At 44.5% G+C, this 24,724-nt stretch overlaps 1 protein-coding gene across 1 annotated transcript in view; it reads right to left on the reverse strand.

Annotated features, from left to right (window-relative positions):
- Positions 1-24,724, reverse strand: part of TEX14 (testis expressed 14, intercellular bridge forming factor) — a 162,959-nt gene that overhangs the window by 90,554 nt on the left and 47,681 nt on the right. The window contains exons 3-5 of the mRNA XM_044285605.1: positions 5,090-5,171; positions 2,226-2,356; positions 600-701 (exon numbers count right to left, since the gene is read on the reverse strand). Coding sequence (XP_044141540.1) covers positions 600-701; positions 2,226-2,356; positions 5,090-5,171 — 315 coding nt within the window. The remainder of the gene's footprint in view (positions 1-599; positions 702-2,225; positions 2,357-5,089; positions 5,172-24,724) is intronic.

Consider the following 24,724-nt stretch of genomic DNA (forward strand, 5'->3'; position numbering starts at 1 on the left):
CGCGAGCAAGTGGATTAAGGTGACTAAAAATTTTTTTTCTTTTTTTTTAACCCTTCCAGCGCTATTTTACTATGCATTCTGTATTCAGAATGCTATTATTTTCCCTCATAACCATGTTATAAGGGAAAATAATAATGATCTGGTCTCCATCCCGATAGTCTCCTAGCAACCGTGCGTGAAAATCGCACCGCATCCGCACTTGCTTGCAGATGCTTGCGATTTTCACGCAACCCTATTCACTTTTATGGGGCCTACGTTGCGTGGATTAGCGCACCGCAGCGCACAAAGAGGAGCATGCTGCGATTTTCACGCAACGCATAAGTGATGCGTGAAAATCACTGCTCATGTGAACAGCCCCATAGAAATTAATGGGTCAGGATTCAGTGCGGGTGCAATGCGTTCGCTCGTGTGAAAGGGGCCTTATTCTTCCTACAAATTGCAGTGGAGTGTCCAGCATGAATTAGCAATGGCTGAAAGAATGAAGACGCGCTCCTGAAACTGATAATATAGCAAAGACACTTGTCTTAGTAGCTGCCATAAGGACTTACTTGTAACTGGAAAGAACAGAAAAAAGGAAACAAATAGAAAGGATCACTTACCTCATCATCTCCTCTTCCGCTATTAGAAGATCAGCAAAGCACTTGTTTTGAGCCAAGTCACTTAACCCCTTAACTGTAACTTCTGTGCTTCCCCACAGCAAACTGGAAGAATTGACAAGGACTTTCATAGACATATACAATGGTTGGTAAGGTAACTTTGATGAACTAAACCACAAAGCACTCAGGATGGGATATGACACATAAGCAACAACTTGAGGTCCACGCCAATGTTGACATAAGTAATTTTGCCTCTGATTTCTGGAGAGAACTTCATTTTTTGCTAGATGCAGCTTTATGAGGCTTTGGCTTTTTCAGGGTGAGTTTATAAAATTTGGACTCTGAATAGGTGCCATGTTTTGGTCACTATACACCCTTTCAGCGGCTGCAGCTACAATGCTTGGCAGATAAAGTGACCAAAGAGTTAGTTGGAGCACCTCTTAATAAATGTAACACATTCTGAACTCTGTGACTGCCAGAAAATAAAATGCTCCCATAAAATAGATTTACGACCAACATGTGTGCCATTTCTCCCAGTGTTCCTAATTAATATGACTTGAACTACATCTCCTTGGTGACCACATTTATTTTTCTTGTCATTTTTCAAATCTGGTGACAAAATAAGTAACACATTTTATAGCAAATTTGTCACATGTCATCGTTCATTTATTTTATTTTTTTCGTTTTTTGTAAACTGCATTGAAATGGGACAGTACTCCTTCTCTATAAGCCTCTTATACAATGTCATATATTCCAATTTCAGCGCACAAGTAGAGTGCTTAAAGGAGTTGTCTAGTTTCAGGGGGAAACTGAGCATCCACCTGTAATAAAGAATAAATTATTACTTACCTGACAATTCCCACGCTAGTCCCCCTGTTCTCCCAGTAGGCCTCTGTTTACCCCGCAGCAGCAGTCAGATCATGTTGATAACATGTGACTGCTGAAGCCAATCATTGGCCTCAGCAGTTGCAGTGGTCACATTGTTGATGTGACATCACTGCTGTAACCGGGTAAAAAGAGCCATGTCAGGAGAACTGGAGTGATGGCGCAAAGATTTGTTAGGTAAGTAACAGTCTATTCTTTACAGCATGCAAACTGCATGTGCTGTCTGGTTTCCTTCTGAAACAGGAAAACCCCTTTAAGCATAGTTTCTCACTATAGTCCTGCATCACATTTTGTACCTAAGCAAGAGTTCCCATGTACAGCAGTTGGCATTTGAGCAATGAGGTGGTCACCATGTTGTTATCATGATTTTTAATAACTGCAACTACATATTAATGGAAGATGCACTGACACTAGGGGAATATATACAAATGAATGCAACCATAAAGGGGCCAAAACCAGCAACCAGATCAATTCTTTAAAAATGATATAGAAAAAAAAATGAAATTTGGAGCTTTATTTGCTGTGAGGCCCAGGACCGGGCTTCTATGTATGTGGAGCAGCTGCACAAAGACCATTAGCTGATATAGTCACCCGGCCTGGCTGCAGTAAAAGGAGAAGACTGATGATATCAGGGGATGAAAGGGCTGCCCTCAGGATGTAAGACAAAAAAAAGATAAGATAATGTATGAACGTGTATGTGAATGAACATGATGGTTATTAATACTGAATATATAAAGGTCTTACTTTGTCATTGTCATAAATGGTCCAGAAGCATAGGAGAATGTGGGCTTGCATTCTTCCCGTACAAGCCATTTTTCCTCAATGAAAGGGAAAGTTAACAAAAATCCAGCTTGACCATTATCCCGTACACAAAACTGAAAGAAAAAAAATATTGTCATTAATAAAATTGGAGCATGTGTAAAAAAAGGTGTCAAAAGTATTTTGGGGTTCATACGAATTTGAAAAAGGTGCAAATCACGCAGTGTTTGCAAGGCTTCTAGGGGCTCATGACTAGACCTTACATTTATTTCATCTTGGTCACAGTTATTACTTTGGAGTTGTGGGCTACTTTCACACTTGCTTTCGTAGCGGATCCGTCTGGTGTCTGCACAGACGGATCCGCTCCTATAATGGAGACGATGGGATCCGTTCAGAGCGGATCCGTCTGCATTATATTTCAGAAAAATTCTAAGTGTGAAAGTTAGTCAGACGGATCCGTCCAGACTTTACATTGAAAGTCAATGGGGGACGGATCTGTTTGAAAAAGAGCCATATTGTGTCAACTTGAAACGGATCCGTCCCCATTGACTTACACTGTAAGTCTGGATGGATCTGTTTGCCTCCACACGGCCAGGCAGACACCCGAACGCTGCAAGCAGAGTTTGGGTGTCCGCCTGCTGAGCGGAGCGGAGGCCAAATGCTGCCAGACTGATGCATTCTGAGCGGATCCCCATCCACTCAGAATGCATTGGGGCAGTACGGATGCGTTCGGGGCCGCTTGTGAGAGCCTTCAAACGGAACTCACAAGCGGAGGCACCGAAGCGCTAGTGTGAAAGTAGCCTAATCTGTCATAACCGTGCGCCACAATATCAAAGCAAATAATAGATCCGAATAATCGTACAGGGTAAAGAAGTTTTGTAAAGCACATGTGCCAAATTCGCAAGGATAAAAAGAAACATAGAAGATTAACAGCAGAAAAAGACCGCATGGTCCATCTAGTCTGCCTTATAATATTACCCATTTTAGGATCGGCGTGTGTTCATCCCAGACATGTTTAAATTCACTTCCTGTGGATTCCCAACCACATCTGATGGGAGTTTGTTCTAAGCCTGAACTACTCTTTCGGTGTAAAAATATTTCCTGACATGGGTTCTGATTAGGCTTGAGCGAATCGGGTTCGGATTGCTCTATCCGAACCCAATTCGTTTGAAAACGTTGCTAACAATATCGTCTCCATCCTAATGTATGGCCTCCACGGAGGTCTTTCTGAAGTTTCCCTGCCTCATTAATGAAGCCGAGTTCAGTTTTGCATTTTGATACAGTGATTTATGCGAATACATGAAGTGACATTTGATAGAGGTGAGAAGAAGTGAGTCTTGTGATATTTGCTGAAACTTCGGAAAGACCTCCATCGAGGCCATACATTTTACAGTAAGACGGAGCCAGTATTCTTAAGGTCGTTTTTAAAACAATTGGCTTTCGATACAGCAATCCGAACCCGATTTGCTCAGCCCTAGTTCGGATCTAATTTTAGATTGTGCCCACTTGTTCTTGTGTTGAATTTGTTTTTTATTAAAGGGAACCTGTCACTTAGAACGTGGCATCTGAGCTGCCAGCCTTCTGTTATGGAGCAGGAGGAGCTCAGCAGGTTGATATATAGCTTTATGGGTAAATAATCCGTATAACTTGTATTTCATTCCTTTATATTCCTGCTCATTCTGGGCTTTGAAGTCAAGGAGGCGGTCCCATCAGTGATTGACAGGCTCCCCTCTATGACTGTGATTAGTCTACTCAGCTTCTCCTGCTCTATACCATGGTGCTTGGGGATTATTTAGCATTTTTAAGGTTCCCTTTAAAACACTTCCCGTCTTGACTTGATTTATGACTTTAACACAATGTAATGTTCCTATGATATTGCCCCTTTCCCATCTTTTTCAAAGCTATACAGATTAGGCTACTTTCACACTAGCGTTCGGGCCTCCGCTTGTGAGTTACGCTTGAAGGGCTCTCACAATCGGCCCCGAACGCATCTGTACTGCCCTAATGCATTCTGAGTGGATGCGGATCCGCTCAGAATACATCAGTCTGGCATCATTTGTCCTCCGCTCGCTCAGCAGACGGACACCTGAACGCTGCTTGCAGTGTTCGGGTGTCCGCCTGGCCGTGCGGAGGCAAACGGATCCGTCCAGAGATACACTGTAAGTCAATGGGGACGGATTCGTTCGAAGGTGACACAATATGGTGCATTTTTTCAAACGGATCCGTCCCCATTGACTTTCAATGTAAAGTTTGGACGGATCCGTCTGAATACAAATTGTACTTAGACTTTTTTAGTGAAATATAATGCATCCGTCTGAACGGATACCATAGTTTGCATTATAGGAGCGGATCAGTCTGTACAAATACCAGACGGATCCGCTCCGAATGCAAGTGTGAAAGTAGCCTTAGGTTCTTTAAGTGTCTCCTGATGTTTTATGCTTCAGACCCTCCACTACTTTTGTAGCCCGTTTTTGCACCTGTAACATTTTATTTATATCTTTATAGAGGAGGAGGAAACCAGATTAAACAAGGGCGGGCCAGAGGGGTGAAAGAGGAGGGGTTTGGTAAGCAAAGCGCAGAGGGGCCTGGGCACCGGCCGCATGAACGCCGCCCCCGGGCACCTTCAGAACCTAATTACCATATGGTATAAAAGTCTTTTTTGGAGCAAATCGGCGATGGACTGCAATATGAAAGGTAACATAGTAATCTGGGGAAAGTAATGGAGAACCTGATCTAAATGGTCTATAATGGTCCTATTTGGTGAGACTCCCTTTAAATGGGTTGTCCCTACAGCATGTTGTCAATGCTTATGGATAAAATATACACACATTGCCCATTCATGACCATACCTGTCCGTAGCCAAAGCTGCATACTTTCTTTACTGAAAAACTCTCACATTTATTTGGTTTTAAGATGGATCTGTTAGCATTTCTGAATGAATGGAATAAAACAAAAACTTCTGTTAGCGTCTACAGGCAATGCATGTTTCTGCTTTAGTATAAGACCTTAGGCCCCATTCACACGTCCGGATGTTGGAATGGAGCATTAGGTGCTAGGAAATCAAGATAATGAGATCCTGACTTGGAGAGTAGTTCACTGAAAAGGGCCTTTATGTGTTACAAGTTATAGAATAGCACTGTAACTTCTGACTTCTACTTGGGTCAGGGGCGCCTAAAGTCTAGCCTTAGTGGCTTCATTATCTTGATTTCCACGTAACCCCTTATGATAAATGAGCATTTAGAAATGCGTAGGATCTTTTATATAACATTAGCTAGTCTTTTGGTGAGATGGGAAGAGTGGAACAGCATGAATAGTACCTGTACATAATTGGAGAGGTGAGGCCGATTCCTGCAAGTACCTGACAAGGGCTACTTGGCCACTACTTGACAAAGAAAATATTTAAAAGATCTTTCCAAGATTTTGATACTGATGACCTGAGCTCAGGATAAGTTATCAGTATCTCTTCGGTGGGAGTCATGGGACCCTCGCCGATCAGCTGTTTTAGAGGGCACCTGTTCTACTGTGAACGCGGCTGCCTTCTCCACGCTTATCAAGCACAGAGCCATACATCATTGTATTGCAGTTATGCTTGGCATCATGCTCAGGCCCATTCGCTTGAATGGGGCTGAGCTCAAGAACATGTTGTCACTGGCCTAGGGAAAGCTGCGAGAAGACCACGGTGCCATTTAAACAACTGATCGTCGGGGGTCCTGCGTGTTGGACCCCCACCAATCAGATACTGATAACCTATCCAGAGGATAGGTCATCAGTATTATAGTCTCGGAAAGCCCCTTTAAATGCGGATCGAGTTGAGATATTTTTGGAACACAATTTTGTTTTTTTTGTTTTATTACACAAGTTGATTTATCCTTTTTAAATATTGCTAAGAAAAATTTTTTTAAAGGGGTTGTCCAGCCGTTAATATTGATGACGTATCCTTACAACAGGTCATCAATATCAGATCGGCGGGGTTCCGACACATGGCACTTCAGCCGATCAGCTGTTTGAAGAGAAAGCAGAGCTCCCGTACATGCACAACATTTCTTATCGACAATCTCTTATCCACAATGAGCCAGAGTACACCAAGAAAAATGGATGGAACACTGCACGTGTCACAATGGACCAGCATCATCCAGGAATAATGGATGGAACACTGTACGTGTCAAAATGGGTCAGCATCATCCAGGAATAATAGATGGAAAACTGTACGTGTCAAAATGGGCCAGCATCGTCCAGGAATAATGGATGGAACACTGTGCACGTCACAATGGACCAACATCATTAAAAAGATAATAGATGGAACACTGCACGTGTCACAATGGACCAGCATCATCCAGGAATAAAGGATGGATCCCTGCGCATGTTACATGGGGAGGCTTAAACCAGAGACAATGGACGGAACAGAGTGTGTGCCACAATTTGCCACCATAATCCACGATTAATGGAAGGAAAAATGACACAATGGGCCAACATTATCCAGGAATAATGGATGAAAATCTGTACATGCCACAATGGACCAGCATCATCCAGGAATAATGGATAGAACACTGCACGTGTCACAATGGACCAACATCATCCAGGAATAAAGGATGGATCCCTGCGCATGTTACATGGGGAAGCTTAAACCAGAGACATTGGAGGGAACAGAGTGTGTGCCACAATTTGCCACCATAATCCACGATTAATGGAAGGAAAAATGACACAATGGGCCAACATCATCCAGGAATAATGGATGGAACACTGCACGTGTCACAATGGACCAGCATCATCCAGGAATAATGGATGGAACACTGTACGTGTCACAATGGGCCAACATCATCCAGGAATAAAGGATGGATCCCTGCGCATGTTACATGGGGAAGCTTAAACCAGAGACAATGGAGGGAACAGAGTGTGTGCCACAATTTGCTACCATAATCCACGATTAATGGAAGGAAAAATGACACAATGGGCCAACATCATCCAGGAATAATGGATGGAACACTGCACGTGTCACAATGGACCAGCATCATCCAGGAATAATGGATGGAACACTGCACGTGTCACAATGGACCAGCATCATCCAGGAATAATGGATGGAACACTACACGTGTCACAAATGGACCAGCATCATCCAGGAATAATGGATGGAACACTGTGCGTGTCAAAATGGACCAACATCATCCAGGAATAATGGATGGAACACTGTGCATGTCATAATGGACCAGCATCATCAATGGATAATGGATGGAACACTGCACGTGTCACAATGAACCAGCATCATCAATGGATAATGAATGGAACGCTGCACGTGTCACAATAAACCAGCATCATCCAGGAATAATGGATGGAACACTGCACGTGTCACAATGGGCCAGCATCATCAATGGATAATGGATGGAACACTGCACGTGTCACAATAGACCAGCATCATCCAGGAATAATGGATGGAATACTGCACGTGTCACAATGGACCAGCATCATCCAGGAATAATGGATGGAACACTGCACGTGTCACAATGGACCAGCATCATCCAAGAATAATGGATGGTACAATGTGCGTGTCACAATGGACCAGCATCATCAATAGATAATAGATGCAACACTGCACGTGTCACAATGGACCAGCATCATCCAGGAATAATGGATGGAACACTGTACATGTCACAATAGACCAGCATCATCCAGGAATAATGGATGGAACACTGTGCATGTCATAATAGACCAGCATCATCAATGGTCTTGTGGAAATTTTATTAGGATGTGTATTTGATATATTATGTTTTGTCATCATGTCTCTCAGTAGCAGGGTAAACCATTGGAGTGGATATCTCCCCGGGTATGTCCTGTCACAGCTGCTGGGCGCAGGGGTCCATGTGCTAAGCACTGGGCTGTGGGCCGGGGGAGACTGATGTGTTCAGCAGAGCAGTGTTTTGTTGGCTCATGTATTGCCGCCGGCTAGGGCCCCTGCGCAAGACGCGGATTTATTGGCTTGGCGTGGATGCATTTGTTAAGAGAACAATATAAACGAAAGGAACGTGCGTTTGTTGTCTCTAGTGCGCCTGATCAGCCGCTGGAGATAATGACGCTGTACTGTAAATAAACCTGCATGTGGATCATAGTAACTTTATCTGGCTTTGATCACTGAGCAAGGCTGGATAAAGTTGACTCCAGTGGTAATGTTAGATTATTGTATACATGTGTTTGTTAGCTGGCTATATTATTCTAAATGCTTGTCTTCCTATGTCATCACTTCCTGTATCCTTGTCTTGGGCTAACCCCTTTTACACCTTTTGTTTAGTCAATAAAGGACGGACTCTGGGCAGGGCGGGGAGAGTTGCTCAGAATTTCATGGATTTACCTTTTTCACTACACAAACTTTGATGCGAGCTGATTACACTATTAATTTTTCTACAACAGATTATAAAGATTTCTATTACAGATGGCGAGCTAGGTGGATTCAACAGATTCATTTATCTGCACAGCAGGTAAAAGGGAGGATATAGGAAACTGGAGTTTTGTCTGCTTCTTAAAAGAACCAGCATGGACCAGCATCATCAATGGATAATGGATGGAACACTGCACGTGTCACAATGGGTCAGCATCATCCAGGAATAATAGATGGAACATTGCACGTGTTACAATGGACCAGCATTATCAAGGGATAATGGATGGAACACTACACGTGTCACAATGGACCAACATCATCAAGGGATAATTGATGGAACACTGCGCATGTCACAATGGGTCAGCATTATCCAGGAATAATGAATAGAATATTGCACGTGTCATAATAGACCAGAATCATCAATGGATAATGGATGGAACACAGCACATGTCACAATGGATCAGCATCATCGAGGAATAATAGATTAAACACTTTACGTGTCAGAATGGACCAGCATCATCAATAGATAATGGATGGAACACTGCACGTGTCACAATGTACCAGCATCATCTAGGAATAATGGATGAAACACTGCACATGTCACAATGTACCAGCATCATCTAGGAATAATGGATGAAACACTGCACATGTCACAATGTACCAGCATCATCTAGGAATAATGGATGAAACACTGCACGTGTCACAATGGACTAGCATCATCTAGGAATAATGGATGGAACACTGCACATGTCACAATGGACCAGCATCATCCGGGAATAATGGATGGAACACTGTGCATGTCACAATGGGTCAGAATCATCCAGGAATAATGGATGGAACACTGCACATGTCACAATAGACCAGCATCATCCAGGAATAATAGATGGAACACTGTACGTGTCACAATGGACCAGCATCATCAAGGGATAATGGATGGAACACTGCACATGTCACAATAGACCAGCATCATCCAGGAATAATAGATGGAACACTGTACGTGTCACAATGGACCAGCATCATCTAGAAAAATGGATGGAACACTGCACGTGTCACAATGGACCAGCATCATCCAGGAATAATGGATGGAACACTGTACGTGTCACAATGGGCCAGCATCATCCAGGAATAACGGATAGAATACTGCACTTGTCACAATGGGTCAGCATCATCCAGGAATAATGTATGGAACACTGCACGTGCCACAATGTACCAGCATCATCCAGGAATAATAGATGGAACACTGTACGTGTCACAATGGACCAGCATCATCTAGAAAAATGGATGGAACACTGCACGTGTCACAATGGACCAGCATCATCCAGGAATAATGTATGGAACACTGCACGTGCCACAATGTACCAGCATCATCCAGGAATAATGGATGGAACACTGCACGTGTAACAATAGACCAGCATCATCAAGGGATAATGGATGAAACACTGTACATGTCACAATAGACCAGCATCATCAATGGATAATGGATGGAACACTACACGTGTCACAATGGAACAGCATCATCAAGGGATAATGGATGGAACACTGCACGTGTCACAATGGACCAGCATCATCCAGAAATAAAGGATAGAATACTGCACGTGCCACAATGTACCAGCATCATCCAGGAATAATGGATAGAATACTGCACGTGTCACAATGGACCAGCATCATCCAGGAATAATGGATGGAACACTGCACGTGTCACAATGGACCAGCATCATCAAGGGATAATGGATGAAACACTGTACATGTCACAATAGACCAGCATCATCAATGGATAATGGATGGAACACTACACGTGTCACAATGGAACAGCATCATCAAGGCATAATGGATGGAACACTGCACGTGTCACAATGGACCAGCATCATCCAGAAATAAAGGATAGAATACTGTACATGTCACAATAGACCAGCATCATCAATGGATAATGGATGGAACACTACACGTGTCACAATGGACCAGCATCATTCTGGAATAATGAATGGAACACTGCACGTGCCACAATGGACCAGCATCATCAATGGATAATAAATGGAACACTGCACGTGTCACAATGGGCCAGCATCATCAATGGATAATGGATGGAACACTGCACTAGGGTTGGGCGATATACCGGTTTTTCGATATACCGCGGTATTAAAAAAACGGCGATATGGCGATATCGCCGTTTCCTAATACCGCGGTATATTTCGTTACGTCACAGCTTTAAAAACAGAGTCCGCGGCACCGCTGCGCTGCCCCCACCCATCATTAGCTATATCTCCTCCTGCTTGTTCTGAATGCGCTGTCTCCGACTCCACCCACCGACCGACGTCTACTCTAACGTCGGAATCAGCACGCCCCCAGGCCGAGACTAGCAGAGCTGAGCGCAGTACACTTACAGACTACAGCAGCAGCGAGTGGCGGGAAAGTTAGTCAGACTCAGAAGAACCTGCTACGCTCCGTCCGACTCCCGTCCCACCCACCCCCTGCGGAGAGAAGAGATTCGAGTGACTGTCGACGGGCAGCTATTAAAAGGTGTAAAATGTCACTCCACTTAGTTCTAACTTCTGCCTATTACCCCAGTTATATGACTTGGCCCAGGCCCAGTGCCCACTCAGTCGGTCCTTCATGCCTGGCTGCGCCGCCTACCAGTGCCACTAGCTGCATGCTCCTGAGCCATCATGAGTCCCTGCACTCCTGTCTCCCTCCAGTACCTCCCGGCTCCCCCATGACTGTTTGACATGATGAGCATGACGGTTGACCAACAAGAAGGAATTATGGTGGGCACTGGGCACCCGGCACACTGGCCAGACAGGTCACCGGTGACAACTTATGTCACAGTCACACAGGTAGCCATAAGACATGGAGGGGGCAGCTGCTGCCCCCCTGCCCCATATACTCTAAGTAATGTCTCCTTTTGTGACTGCTGCACCCCATTATAACTGTATGTAATGGCTCCTTGCGGCTGCGCTCCTTGTGACCCCCCATACAGTATAATGTCTCCTGCTGGCCCCCCATACAGTATAACGTCTCCTGCTGGCCCCCCATACAGTATAACGTCTCCTGCTGGCCCCCATACAGTATAACGTGTCCTGCTGGCCCCCCATACAGTATAACGTCTCCTGCTGGCCCCCCATACAGTATAACGTCTCCTGCTGGCCCCCCATACAGTATAACGTCTCCTGCTGGCCCCCCATACAGTATAACGTCTCCTGCTGGCCCCCCATACAGTATAACGTCTCCTGCTGGCCCCCCATACAGTATAACGTGTCCTGCTGGCCCCCATACAGTATAACGTGTCCTGCTGGCCCCCATACAGTATAACGTCTCCTGCTGGCCCCCCATACAGTATAACGTCTCCTGCTGGCCCCCCCATACAGTATAACGTCTCCTGCTGGCCCCCATACAGTATAACGTGTCCTGCTGGCCCCCCATACAGTATAACGTGTCCTGCTGGCCCCCCATACAGTATAACGTCTCCTACTGGCCCCCCATACAGTATAACGTCTCCTGCTGGCCCCCCATACAGTATAACGTCTCCTGCTGGCCCCCCATACAGTATAACGTCTCCTGCTGGCCCCCCATACAGTATAACGTCTCCTGCTGGCTGCTGCCCCATAGTCCGTCCAACTCCATACATTATAACGTCTCTTTGTGGCCGCCGCCTGACCGCCCGCCCCATACAGTATAATGTCTCCTTGTGGCCTGGCTGGCCGGCCGCCCCATACAGTATAACGTCCCCTTGTGGCCCCTAGTATAGTAGTCCAGAGAGAGTATAATGTCTCCGAGTCCTGAGTCCCCTGGCTGGAGTCTGGACTCTGGACTGGACGATTGCCAGCCCCGGCAAGTGACTGCTTTTGGCCTCTTTTTCTGCCTTTGCCCAGCATTCCCATGATCCCATCCCACCGGCCGGGCCACAGCCCATGCAGCAGCCCCACATCGATCCTCCCAGCCATGTAGTATATAATGTTTCGACTTGTTGTGGCCCCCTGGCGGGTGGCTGGGGGCAAAGCAACAAGGAGATATTACTGTAGTGAACTGTACACAGGATGGTCAACTCAGGACAGGAGTCAGACTCAGTCCATAAGGAAACATCATACTGTATGGGAGGAGCGGACGGAGGCTACTATTTGTAGCATCCTGAGTCCTGCTCCTGCCATACGTATAATGTCTCCTATTGCCACCATACAAACAGTATATGTCTCCTTGAACTCCTTCTAGCCTTTAGTATAGCAAGCCTGAGGCTGAGCCAGCTGCCAGACACAGAGGGCCGCCGCCTCCCCAGCCCGCTCTCCTCTGCCTTCCCCTGACTGATTGAGGAGGACGAGACGAGACTAGGACCACGGTCACGGCCACCAGTCAGACACCCACCACCAGACAGGAGTGAGGAGGACAGTGAAAGAGATCCAAGTTATCCAACTGTCACCAAATTTGCTGCGTGTTGTTGGCAGTACTTGAGCGAGCTTCACCCGGAAAGCAGAGACTATCTCAGTAAGTAATAATCCCTAGTAAGTTAGTAATAGTAACTGCTGCACTTGAACACTTTTGATATGTCATAGTGACGTATCAAAAGTGTTGATCGTTGAGGGTCCCAAATTTGGACCCGCAACGATTGCAAGAATAAAGAGTCAGTCAGAAGGACTATAGTGTCTTGTCTCCTTGTACCATAGACACAGAGGGCCTCCCCAGCCCACTGACCGAGGAGGATTGAGGACCACGGCCACCAGTCAGACACCCACGACCACCACCAGACAGGACAGTGAAAGGGATCCAGTCTGTCACCAAATTTGCTGCGTGTTGAAGTTACAGTTGGCACTTGAGCCTCACCCAGAAAACAGAGAATATCTGAGTAAGTAATAATCCTAAACAAAATGAAAAGATGCAACAATCTTGACATCCACACACAGCAAAGGTTTTATAGTATAGTAACTAGACAGTAAAGCAGATTTGACACTAGACTGTGTAATGACAGTCTAGAGAGCCATAAGAATTTTTTTTAAGAAGTTTTATCTTTTTGTTTTTATAGGAAAGTTAACTAACCAGCAAACACCAAATAGATAGAGAGAGAGACTAGTATACCACTACATCATAGATCAAGGACAACGGTTAGTCCACTGTCCACAAGGTGACCGTGACCATTACCAGAATACCGTGAAAAAGGAGAAACATGACCAGCAACAGTCAGATTCATCAGAGCCAGACTTCCAGCAGTCAAGGTGTTCTAGTTCTTCTACCAGATGAAACAGAGCAAACCAGCCAAGAAGAGGTTGTAGTAAAACCAAATTGCTCAGCTCCAGTATGGAAATTTTTTGGTTTTGAAAAAAGGGATGCTGGGGGCGGGGAGAAGAACAGTATAGTTGATGGTGATCCAATTTGCCGCCAATGTAGGAAACATGTAAAAGCCAAGGGTGGTAATACATCAAATTTGACCTCCCACTTACAATTCCATCACCCAAAAGAGTACCAAATAGTAACTGAATTGAAAAAAAATAAAAATCCATTAAAAATAGGTAGAGGAAAAAGGCTGTGTGATTCTGACAAAGGTCAGTTAACACAACCAACAACAAATATTAAAGAAATGTGGGACAAAAGACGTCCATATGACCGCTCTTCCCCAGAATGGAAAAAATGTACACACGCCATCACTAAATGGCTGGTTAAAGATATGATGCCAATGTATACAGTACAAAAAGAACCATTCCATAACATGATCAAAACACTTAATCCCCGTTATGAAATTCCAGATAGAAAATATTTTTCATCTGTAGCTATCCCAAAAATGTACCATGATGTACTTACAAAAGTACAACTTGAAGTTAGTGAAACTTTAAACCACAGCAACATTTCACTTACATGTGATGGGTGGACGTCCCAAGGATCGTTTGATCCTTACTGGACTGTGACCAGCCATTGGGTAGATAACGACTTTAACCTTGTATGTCGTTCGCTTGATACATTCTATATGCCTGAAGCACATACTGCAGCTAATTTGGCTGTGGCTATTAAAAATGTCTTATCCCAATGGGAAATCCCTCAAGACAAAGTAACTGCGTTTACAACCGACAATGGTTCAAATATAGTAAAGGCTTTGAGGGAGATAAGTCAGAAAAGAATACCTTGCTTTGGCCATTGCCTACATTTAGCTGTAATGGCTTCACTAGATGATGATCGCTGTCAAGCAGTCATCCGGAAATGCCGTTTAATAGTTTCCTCATTTAGTTCCTCGTGGAAACTTCAGCTTAGGTTATGCGAGAAGCAAACAGAGCAAAATTTACCTAACCGGAAAATAGTTGGTGACTGCAAAACTAGATGGGGTTCGACATATAACATGCTGTCCAGAATCTGGGATCAAAAAGATTTGATCAATGCTGTTCTTACAGAAAACACACAAACAGGCCATCTTGAGCTGAATTGGTCAGACAGAAATGTATTGTCTGAGTGTTTGTCTCTCCTAAAAGAAGTTAGTGATCTGACTGACCTGTTAAGTGGGGAGGAGGAGGTAACCAGCAGCTCTCTTTTGCCATTGCTAGATACACTGTACAGCAGTGTGTTCAATCAAAGGGATACGGATACAGAGATGTTGGAAAAAATGAAAAGAAGAGCCAAAGTAAAACTTACAGACAAGTATAGTGATAGCCAAACAATGTCTGTACTTGAGATTTGTACAGCTCTTGATCCCCGTTATAAATTAAATGTCAGTGCTGATCCTAGCCTCACTAAACAGTGCATTGAAAATGAGCTCATTCAGATTCAGTCAAGCATTACGTCTAAGTCACAGTCATTGCCATCTGGTGAAAGTTCCAGTACTTCCAATGAAAACAGTTTTGATAGGGCTAGAGGTCTCGCTTTTTTTCTGTCTAAGAACAATAAATTAAATGCCAATACTCAGATGTGTGACGAGGCAGCTTTAAACCCCACAGCTGAAATGGAGCTGTATTTCTCTCTTGCAGTGGAACCTCTAAACACTAAACCACTGCAGTGGTGGAAACATTCCTCTGAAATCAAAAGACTGCCGCTGCTATGTGTCTTGGCCAAAAAGTATTTAGCAATTCAAGCAACTGCAGTAGCGAGTGAAAGAATGTGGTCCAAGGGTGGGCTGATAACAGGTGGTTTGCGTGGAAGACTGAAACCCAGTACTGTATCAAATTTAATATTTCTTAGTAAAAATGAGTAAAGCATTTTAAATCCCATTCTGGGAGAGCAAAATAACCAATGAAGAAAACAATATGTCGGCTAAATAGGACTAATTTTTTAGACCTGGCTAGTTCAGTCAGTCAGTGCAGTCAGACGAGAGACCGTCACCAGTGTGTCGTGTCCTGTTGTGCAGGAATCATGCTCTGTGTGTGTGACTGTCACTGTGCATGATTCTCTATTATGGATTTGGACACTGCTTGTGTTGCAGGAATGCACATTCTAAGTACCGATTTAGAAGAATGCTGTGTGTCTTAGGGCCTGACCTTACTTTGACAGAATCCCTGATGGTTTGGTTATGCTGTCAGTATAATTCTGTAGAAGTAAGGCCATGCAGAGACGCACAGCATTATAAATCAGTATACTAACGCTGTGCAATCCTGCAAAATGAACAGTGTCCAGACTCCAGTGAGTCCACACCAACACACCACAACAGATCATGATTCCTGCTTGTCTGTGAATAGGCTTTAAGGTAGCCATATATACACATGAAAGAGCACCCACAAACTACAAAGACGTTCCCAAAGGGAACAAAAAAAGAATGTCCCAAACAGTATATGGTAAACAATAAGATCAAACATACATGATTACAAAAAGCAGGACTGTCTGTCACTGTGTGGTATATATTTATGACCATACATGGGCTCAATTGGATTTGGACACTGCTTGTGTTGCAGGAATGCACATTCTAAGTACCGATTTAGAAGAATGCTGTGTGTCTTAGGCTACTTTCACACTAGCGTTCGGGCGGATCCGTTCTGAACGGATCCGCTCATATTAATGCAGACGGAGGCTCCGTTCAGTACGGATCCGTCTGCATTAATAACTTTAAAAAAATTCGCAAGTGCGCAAGTGCGAAAGTAGCCTGCGCGGATCCGTTCAGACTTTCAATGTAAAGTCAATGGGGGACGGATCCGCTTGAAGATTGAGCCACATTGTGGCATCTTCAAACGGATCCGTCCCCATTGACTTACATTGAAAGTCTGGACGGATCCGCACGGATCCGCACGCCTCCGAACGGCCAGGCGGACACCCGAACGCTGCAAGCAGCGTTCAGCTGTCCGCCTGTCCGTGCGGAGGCGAGCGGAGCGGAGGCTGAACGCCGCCAGACTGATGCAGTCTGAGCGGATCCGCCTCCATTCAGACTGCATCAGGGCTGGACGGCTGCGTTCGGGTCCGCTCGTGAGCTCCTTCAAACGGAGCTCACGAACGGAAACCCGAACGCTAGTGTGAAAGTAGCCTTAGGGCCTGACCTTACTTTGACAGAATCCCTGATGGTTTGGTTATGCTGTCAGTATAATTCTGTAGAAGTAAGGCCATGCAGAGACGCACAGCATTATAAATCAGTATAATAACGCTGTGCAATCCTGCAAAATGAACAGTGTCCAGACTCCAGTGAGTCCACACCAACACACCACAACAGATCATGATTCCCGCTTGTCTGAAAAAGGCTTTAAGGTAGCCATATATACACATGAAAGAGCACCCACAAACTACAAAGACGGTCCCAAAGGGAACAAAAAAAGAACGTCTTTGTAGGTGCTAATTATCTTCAGAGTCAGACTGCATATGGATAGATTCCTAAGTTATTGTTTGAGCTTGTTTGTTCTTGTCACATAAGATAACAAATGTCTGTCATTTGGCCATTCTGAATCCGACATCGCTGAGATGCTGGGTTGGTTCCTATGAATGCCACAGTATCGAACTGCCCAATCATTCAGGCAGTTTAGTTTATTTGCATAATTTTAAGAGAATTTAGTCTGTACAAGGGCTCAGGTGACGTTCAGAACCTTTTCTGCATGATGTCCGTCAGCTGAAAATATCTAACCTGACAAATCAACCACCATCCAGACAATGATCAACAAACGGTGACTACTTTTAGAACGCCTAACTTGGCCACTTTATCTGATAAAAACATAAATGTCTATGACTACAGCAGACAGTTTGTCTCGTCATATCTGTTTCTTTTACACTGAAACTGAATTTTCACTACTGTTACTGTTATTATCTGGTAAAAGGATATGTAAAGAAATATAGTTTTTCCTTTAAATCCTCTGCCTACTTAATAGGAGCAATTGTAAAATGTTTAATACTTTACAATTAAAGATCTGAAGCACAAGTCCATATTTTGAGTGTTTTTTCTTCGAAATGGGAATTTATCGCGATATATATCGTTATCGCGATAAATTTCTTAATATCGTTATCGTGGGAATATTTTTGATATCGTCCAACCCTACACTGCACGTGTCACAATTGACCAGAATCATTCAGGAATAATGACTAGAACATTGCCCGTGTCATAATGGACCAGCATCATCCATGGATAATGGATGGAACACTGCACATGTCACAATGGACCAGCATCATCCAGGAATAATAGATGGAACACTACATGTTTCAGAATGGACAGAATCATCGAGGAATAATGAATGGTACACTTCTGTGTCACAATGAGCCAGAATCATCCAGGAATAATGGATTGAACACTGCACGTGTAACAATGGGCCAGCATCATCAAGGGATAATGGATGGAACACTGTACGTCTCACAATGGACCAGCATCATCCAGGAATAATGGATGGAACAGTTAACATGTCACAATGGGCCAGCATCATCCAGGAATAATGGATGGAACACTGTACGTGTCACAATGGACAGCATCATCCAGGAATAATGGATGGAACAGTTAACATGTCACAATGGGCCAGCATCATCCAGGAATAATGGATGGAACACTGTACGTGTCACAATGGACAGCATCATCCAGGAATAATGGATGGAACACTGTGCATGTCACAATGGACCAGCATCATCAATAGATAATGGGTGAAACACTGCACGTGTCACAATGGGTCAGAATCATCCAGGAAAAATGGATGGAACACTGCACGTTTAACAATGGGCCAGCATAATCCAGGAATAATGGATGGAACACTGTACGTGTCACAATGGGTCAGCATCATCCAGGAAAAATAGATGGAACACTGCACATGTCACAATGGACCAGCATCATCCAGGAATAATGGATGGAACACTGCGTACGTCAAAATGGACCAGCATCATCAATGAATAATGGATGGAACACTGTACGTGTCACAACGGACCAGCATCATCCAGGAATAACAGATAGAATACTGCACGTGTCACACTGGACCAGCATCATCCAGGAATAATGGATGGAACACTGCACGTGTAACAATAGACCAGCATCATCAATGGATAATGGATGGAACACTACATGTGTCTCAATGGACCAGCATCATCAATGGATAATAAATGGAACACTGCATGTGTCACAATGGGCCAGCATCATCCAGGAATAATGGATGGAACACTGCGTATGTCAAAATGGACCAGCATCATCAATGAATAATGGATGGAACACTGTGCATGTCACAATGGACCAGCATCATCAATGGATAATGGATGGAACACTGTACGTGTCACAACGGACCAGCATCATCCAGGAATAACGGATAGAATACTGCACGTGTCACAATGGACCAGCATCATCCAGGAATAATGGATGGAACACTGCACGTGTCACAATAGACCAGCATCATCGAGAAATAATAGATGGAACACTGCACGTGTCAGAATGGACCAGCATCAACCAGGAATAATGGATGGAACACTGTACGTGTCACAATGGACCAGCATCATCCAGGAATAATGGATGGAACACTTTACGTGTCACAATGGGTCAGAATCATCCAGGAATAATGGATGGAACACTGTACGTGTCACAGTGGACCAGCATCATCCAGGAACAATGGATGGAACACTGCACGTGTCACAATGGACCAGCATCATCCAGGAATAATGGATGGAACACTGTACGTCTCACAATGGACCAGCATCATCAATAGATAATGGGTGGAACACTGCACGTGTCACAATGGGCCAGCATCATTAAGGAAAAATGGATGGAACACTGCACGTGTCACAATGTGTCAGCATCACCCAGGAATAATAAATTGAATACTGCACGTGTCAGAATGGACCAGCATCAACCAGGGATAATGGATCACAATGGGCCAGCATCATCAAGGGATAATGGATGAAACACTGTACATGTCACAATGGACCAGCATCATCCAGGAATAATGGATGGAACACTTTACGTGTCACAATGGGTCAGAATCATCCAGGAATAATGGATGGAACACTGTACGTGTCACAATGGACCAGCATCATCCAGGAATAATGGATGGAACACTGCACGTGTCACAATGGACCAGCATCATCAATAGATAATGGGTGGAACACTGCACGTGTCACAATGGGCCAGCATCATCCAGGAAAAATGGATGGAACACTGCACGTGTCACAATAGACCAGCATCATCCAGGAATAATGGATAAATCACTGTGAGTGCCACAATCGGCCAGCATCATCGATGGATAATGGATGGAACACCGAACGAGTCACAATGTGTCAGCATCATCCAGGAATAATGGATTGAACACTGCACGTGTCACAATGGGCCAGCATCATCCAGGAATAAAAGATGGAACACTGTACGTGTCAAAATGGGCCAGCATCATCCAGGAATAATGGATGGAAGTCTGTGCATGTCACAATGGACCAGCATCATCAATGGATAATGGGTGGAACACTGTACGTGTCACAATGGGTCAGCATCATCCAGGAATAATGGATGGAACACTGTACGTGTCAAAATGGGTCAGCATCATCCAGGAATAATGGATGGAACACTGCACGTGTCACAATGGGCCAGCATCATCCAGGAATAATGGATGGAACACTGCACGTGTCAAAATGGGCCAGCATCATCCAGGAATAATGGATGGAACACTGTGCACGTCACAATGGACCAACATCATTAAAAAGATAATAGATGGAACACTGCACGTGTCACAATGGACCAGCATCATCCAGGAATAATGGATGGAACACTGTGCATGTCAAAATGGGTCAGCATCATCCAGGAATAATAGATGGAAAACTGTACGTGTCACAATGGACCAGCATCATCCAGGAATAATGGATGGAACACTGTGCATGTCAAAATGGGCCAGCATCATCCAGGAATAATAGATGGAAAACTGTACGTGTCAAAATGGGCCAGAATCATCCAGGAATAATGGATGGTACACTTTACGTGTCACAATGGGCCAGAATCATCCAGGAATAATGGATGGAACACTGTGCATGTCAAAATGGGCCAGCATCATCCAGGAATAATAGATGGAAAACTGTACGTGTCAAAATGGGCCAGAATCATCCAGGAATAATGGATGGTACACTTTACGTGTCACAATGGGTCAGCATCATCCAGGAATAATAGATGGAACACTGCACGTGTCACAATGGACCAGCATCATCCAGGAATAATGGATGGAACACTGTGCATGTCAAAATGGGCCAGCATCATCAATAGATAATGGGTGGAACACTGCACGTGTCACAATGGGCCAGCATCATCCAGGAAAAATGGATGGAACACTGCACGTGTCACAATAGACCAGCATCATCCAGGAATAATGGATAAATCACTGTGAGTGCCACAATCGGCCAGCATCATCGATGGATAATGGATGGAACACCGAACGAGTCACAATGTGTCAGCATCATCCAGGAATAATGGATTGAACACTGCACGTGTCACAATGGGCCAGCATCATCCAGGAATAAAAGATGGAACACTGTACGTGTCAAAATGGGCCAGCATCATCCAGGAATAATGGATGGAAGTCTGTGCATGTCACAATGGACCAGCATCATCAATGGATAATGGGTGGAACACTGTACGTGTCACAATGGGTCAGCATCATCCAGGAATAATGGATGGAACACTGTACGTGTCAAAATGGGTCAGCATCATCCAGGAATAATGGATGGAACACTGCACGTGTCACAATGGGCCAGCATCATCCAGGAATAATGGATGGAACACTGCACGTGTCAAAATGGGCCAGCATCATCCAGGAATAATGGATGGAACACTGTGCACGTCACAATGGACCAACATCATTAAAAAGATAATAGATGGAACACTGCACGTGTCACAATGGACCAGCATCATCCAGGAATAATGGATGGAACACTGTGCATGTCAAAATGGGTCAGCATCATCCAGGAATAATAGATGGAAAACTGTACGTGTCACAATGGACCAGCATCATCCAGGAATAATGGATGGAACACTGTGCATGTCAAAATGGGCCAGCATCATCCAGGAATAATAGATGGAAAACTGTACGTGTCAAAATGGGCCAGAATCATCCAGGAATAATGGATGGTACACTTTACGTGTCACAATGGGCCAGAATCATCCAGGAATAATGGATGGAACACTGTGCATGTCAAAATGGGCCAGCATCATCCAGGAATAATAGATGGAAAACTGTACGTGTCAAAATGGGCCAGAATCATCCAGGAATAATGGATGGTACACTTTACGTGTCACAATGGGTCAGCATCATCCAGGAATAATAGATGGAACACTGCACGTGTCACAATGGACCAGCATCATCCAGGAATAATGGATGGAACACTTTACGTGTCACAATGGGTCAGAATCATCCAGGAATAATGGATGGAACACTGTACGTGTCACAATGGACCAGCATCACCCAGGAATAATGGATAGAACATTGCACGTGTCACAATGGACCAGCATCATCCAGGAATAATGGATGGAACACTGTGCATGTCAAAATGGGCCAGCATCATCCAGGAATAATAGATGGAAAACTGTACGTGTCAAAATGGGCCAGAATCATCCAGGAATAATGGATGGTACACTTTACGTGTCACAATGGGCCAGAATCATCCAGGAATAATGGATGGAACACTGTGCATGTCAAAATGGGCCAGCATCATCCAGGAATAATAGATGGAAAACTGTACGTGTCAAAATGGGCCAGAATCATCCAGGAATAATGGATGGTACACTTTACGTGTCACAATGGGTCAGCATCATCCAGGAATAATGGATGGAACACTGTGCATGTCACAATGGACCAGCATCATCAATGGATAATGGGTGGAACACTGTACGTGTCACAATGGGCCAGCATCATCCAGGAATAATGGATGGAACACTGTACGTGTCACAATGGGCCAGCATCATCCAGGAATAATGGATAGAACACTATGCATCTCATAATGGGCCAGCATCATCCAGGAATGATAGATGAAACACTGTACGTGTCACAATGGACCAGCATCAACCAGGAATAATGGATGGAACACTGTGCATGTCACAATGGACCAGCATCATCAATGGATAATGGGTGGAACACTGTACATGTCACAATGGGTCAGCATCATCCAGGAATAATGGCTGGAATACTGCACGTGTCACAATAGACCAGCATCATCCAGGAAAAATGGATAAAACACTGTGAGTGCCACAATGGGCCAGAATCATCAATGGATAATGGATGGAACACTGCACGAGTCACAATGTGTCGGCATCATCCAGGAATAATGGATGGAATACTGCACGTGTCACAATTGACCAGCATCATCCAGGAATAATGGATGGAACACTGCACGTGTCACAATGGACCAGCATCATCCAGGAAAAATGGATAGAACACTGCACGTGTCACAATGGACCAGCATTATCCAGGAATAATAGATGGAACACTGCACGTGTCACAATGGACCAGCATCATCAAAGGATAATGGAAAGAACAATGCACGTGTCACAATGGGCCAGCATCATCCAGGAATAATAGATGGAACACTGCACGTGTCACAATGGACCAGCTTCATCAAAGGATAATGGAAAGAACAATGCACGTGTCACAATGGGTCAGCATCATCAAAGGATAATGGAAAGAACAATGCACGTGTCACAATGGGTCAGCATCATCAAAGGATAATGGAAAGAACAATGCACGTGTCACAATGGGCCAGCATCATCCAGGAATAATAGATGGAACACTGCACGTGTCACAATGGACCAGCTTCATCAAAGGATAATGGAAAGAACAATGCACGTGTCACAATGGGCCAGCATCATCCAGGAATAATGGATGGAACACTGCACGTGTCACAACGTGCCATCATCATCCAGGAATAATGGATGGAACACTGCACGTGTCACAATGGACCAGCATCATCCAGGAATAAGGGATGGAAAATGTGCATGTCACAATGGGTCAGCATCATTCAGGGATAATGGATGGAACGCTGCACGTGTCACAAAGGGCCAGCATCATCAAGGGATAATGGATGGAACACTGTGCATGTCACAATGGACCAGCATCATCCAGGGATAATGGATGGAACACTGCACGAGACACAATGGGCCAGCATTATCCAGGAATAATGGATGGAACATTGAACGTGTCACAATGGACCAGCATCATCCAGGAATAATGGATGGAACACTGCACGTATCACAATGGACCAGCATCATCCAGGAATAATGGATGGAACACAGTACGTGTCATAATGGACCAGCATCATCGAGAAATAATAGATGGAACACTGCACGTGTCAGAATGGACCAGCATCAACCAGGAATAATGGATGGAACACTGTACGTGTCACAATGGACCAGCATCATCCAGGAATAATGGATGGAACACTTTACGTGTCACAATGGGTCAGAATCATCCAGGAATAATGGATGGAACACTGTACGTGTCACAGTGGACCAGCATCATCCAGGAACAATGGATGGAACACTGCACGTGTCACAATGGACCAGCATCATCCAGGAATAATAGATGGAACACTGTACGTCTCACAATGGACCAGCATAATCAATAGATAATGGGTGGAACACTGCACGTGTCACAATGGGCCAGCATCATTAAGGAAAAATGGATGGAACACTGCACGTGTCACAATGTGTCAGCATCACCCAGGAATAATAAATTGAATACTGCACGTGTCAGAATGGACCAGCATCAACCAGGGATAATGGATCACAATGGGCCAGCATCATCAAGGGATAATG

Source organism: Bufo gargarizans, chromosome 3 (assembly GCF_014858855.1).
Source record: "Bufo gargarizans isolate SCDJY-AF-19 chromosome 3, ASM1485885v1, whole genome shotgun sequence".
In the NCBI taxonomy this organism is placed as follows: domain Eukaryota; kingdom Metazoa; phylum Chordata; class Amphibia; order Anura; family Bufonidae; genus Bufo; species Bufo gargarizans.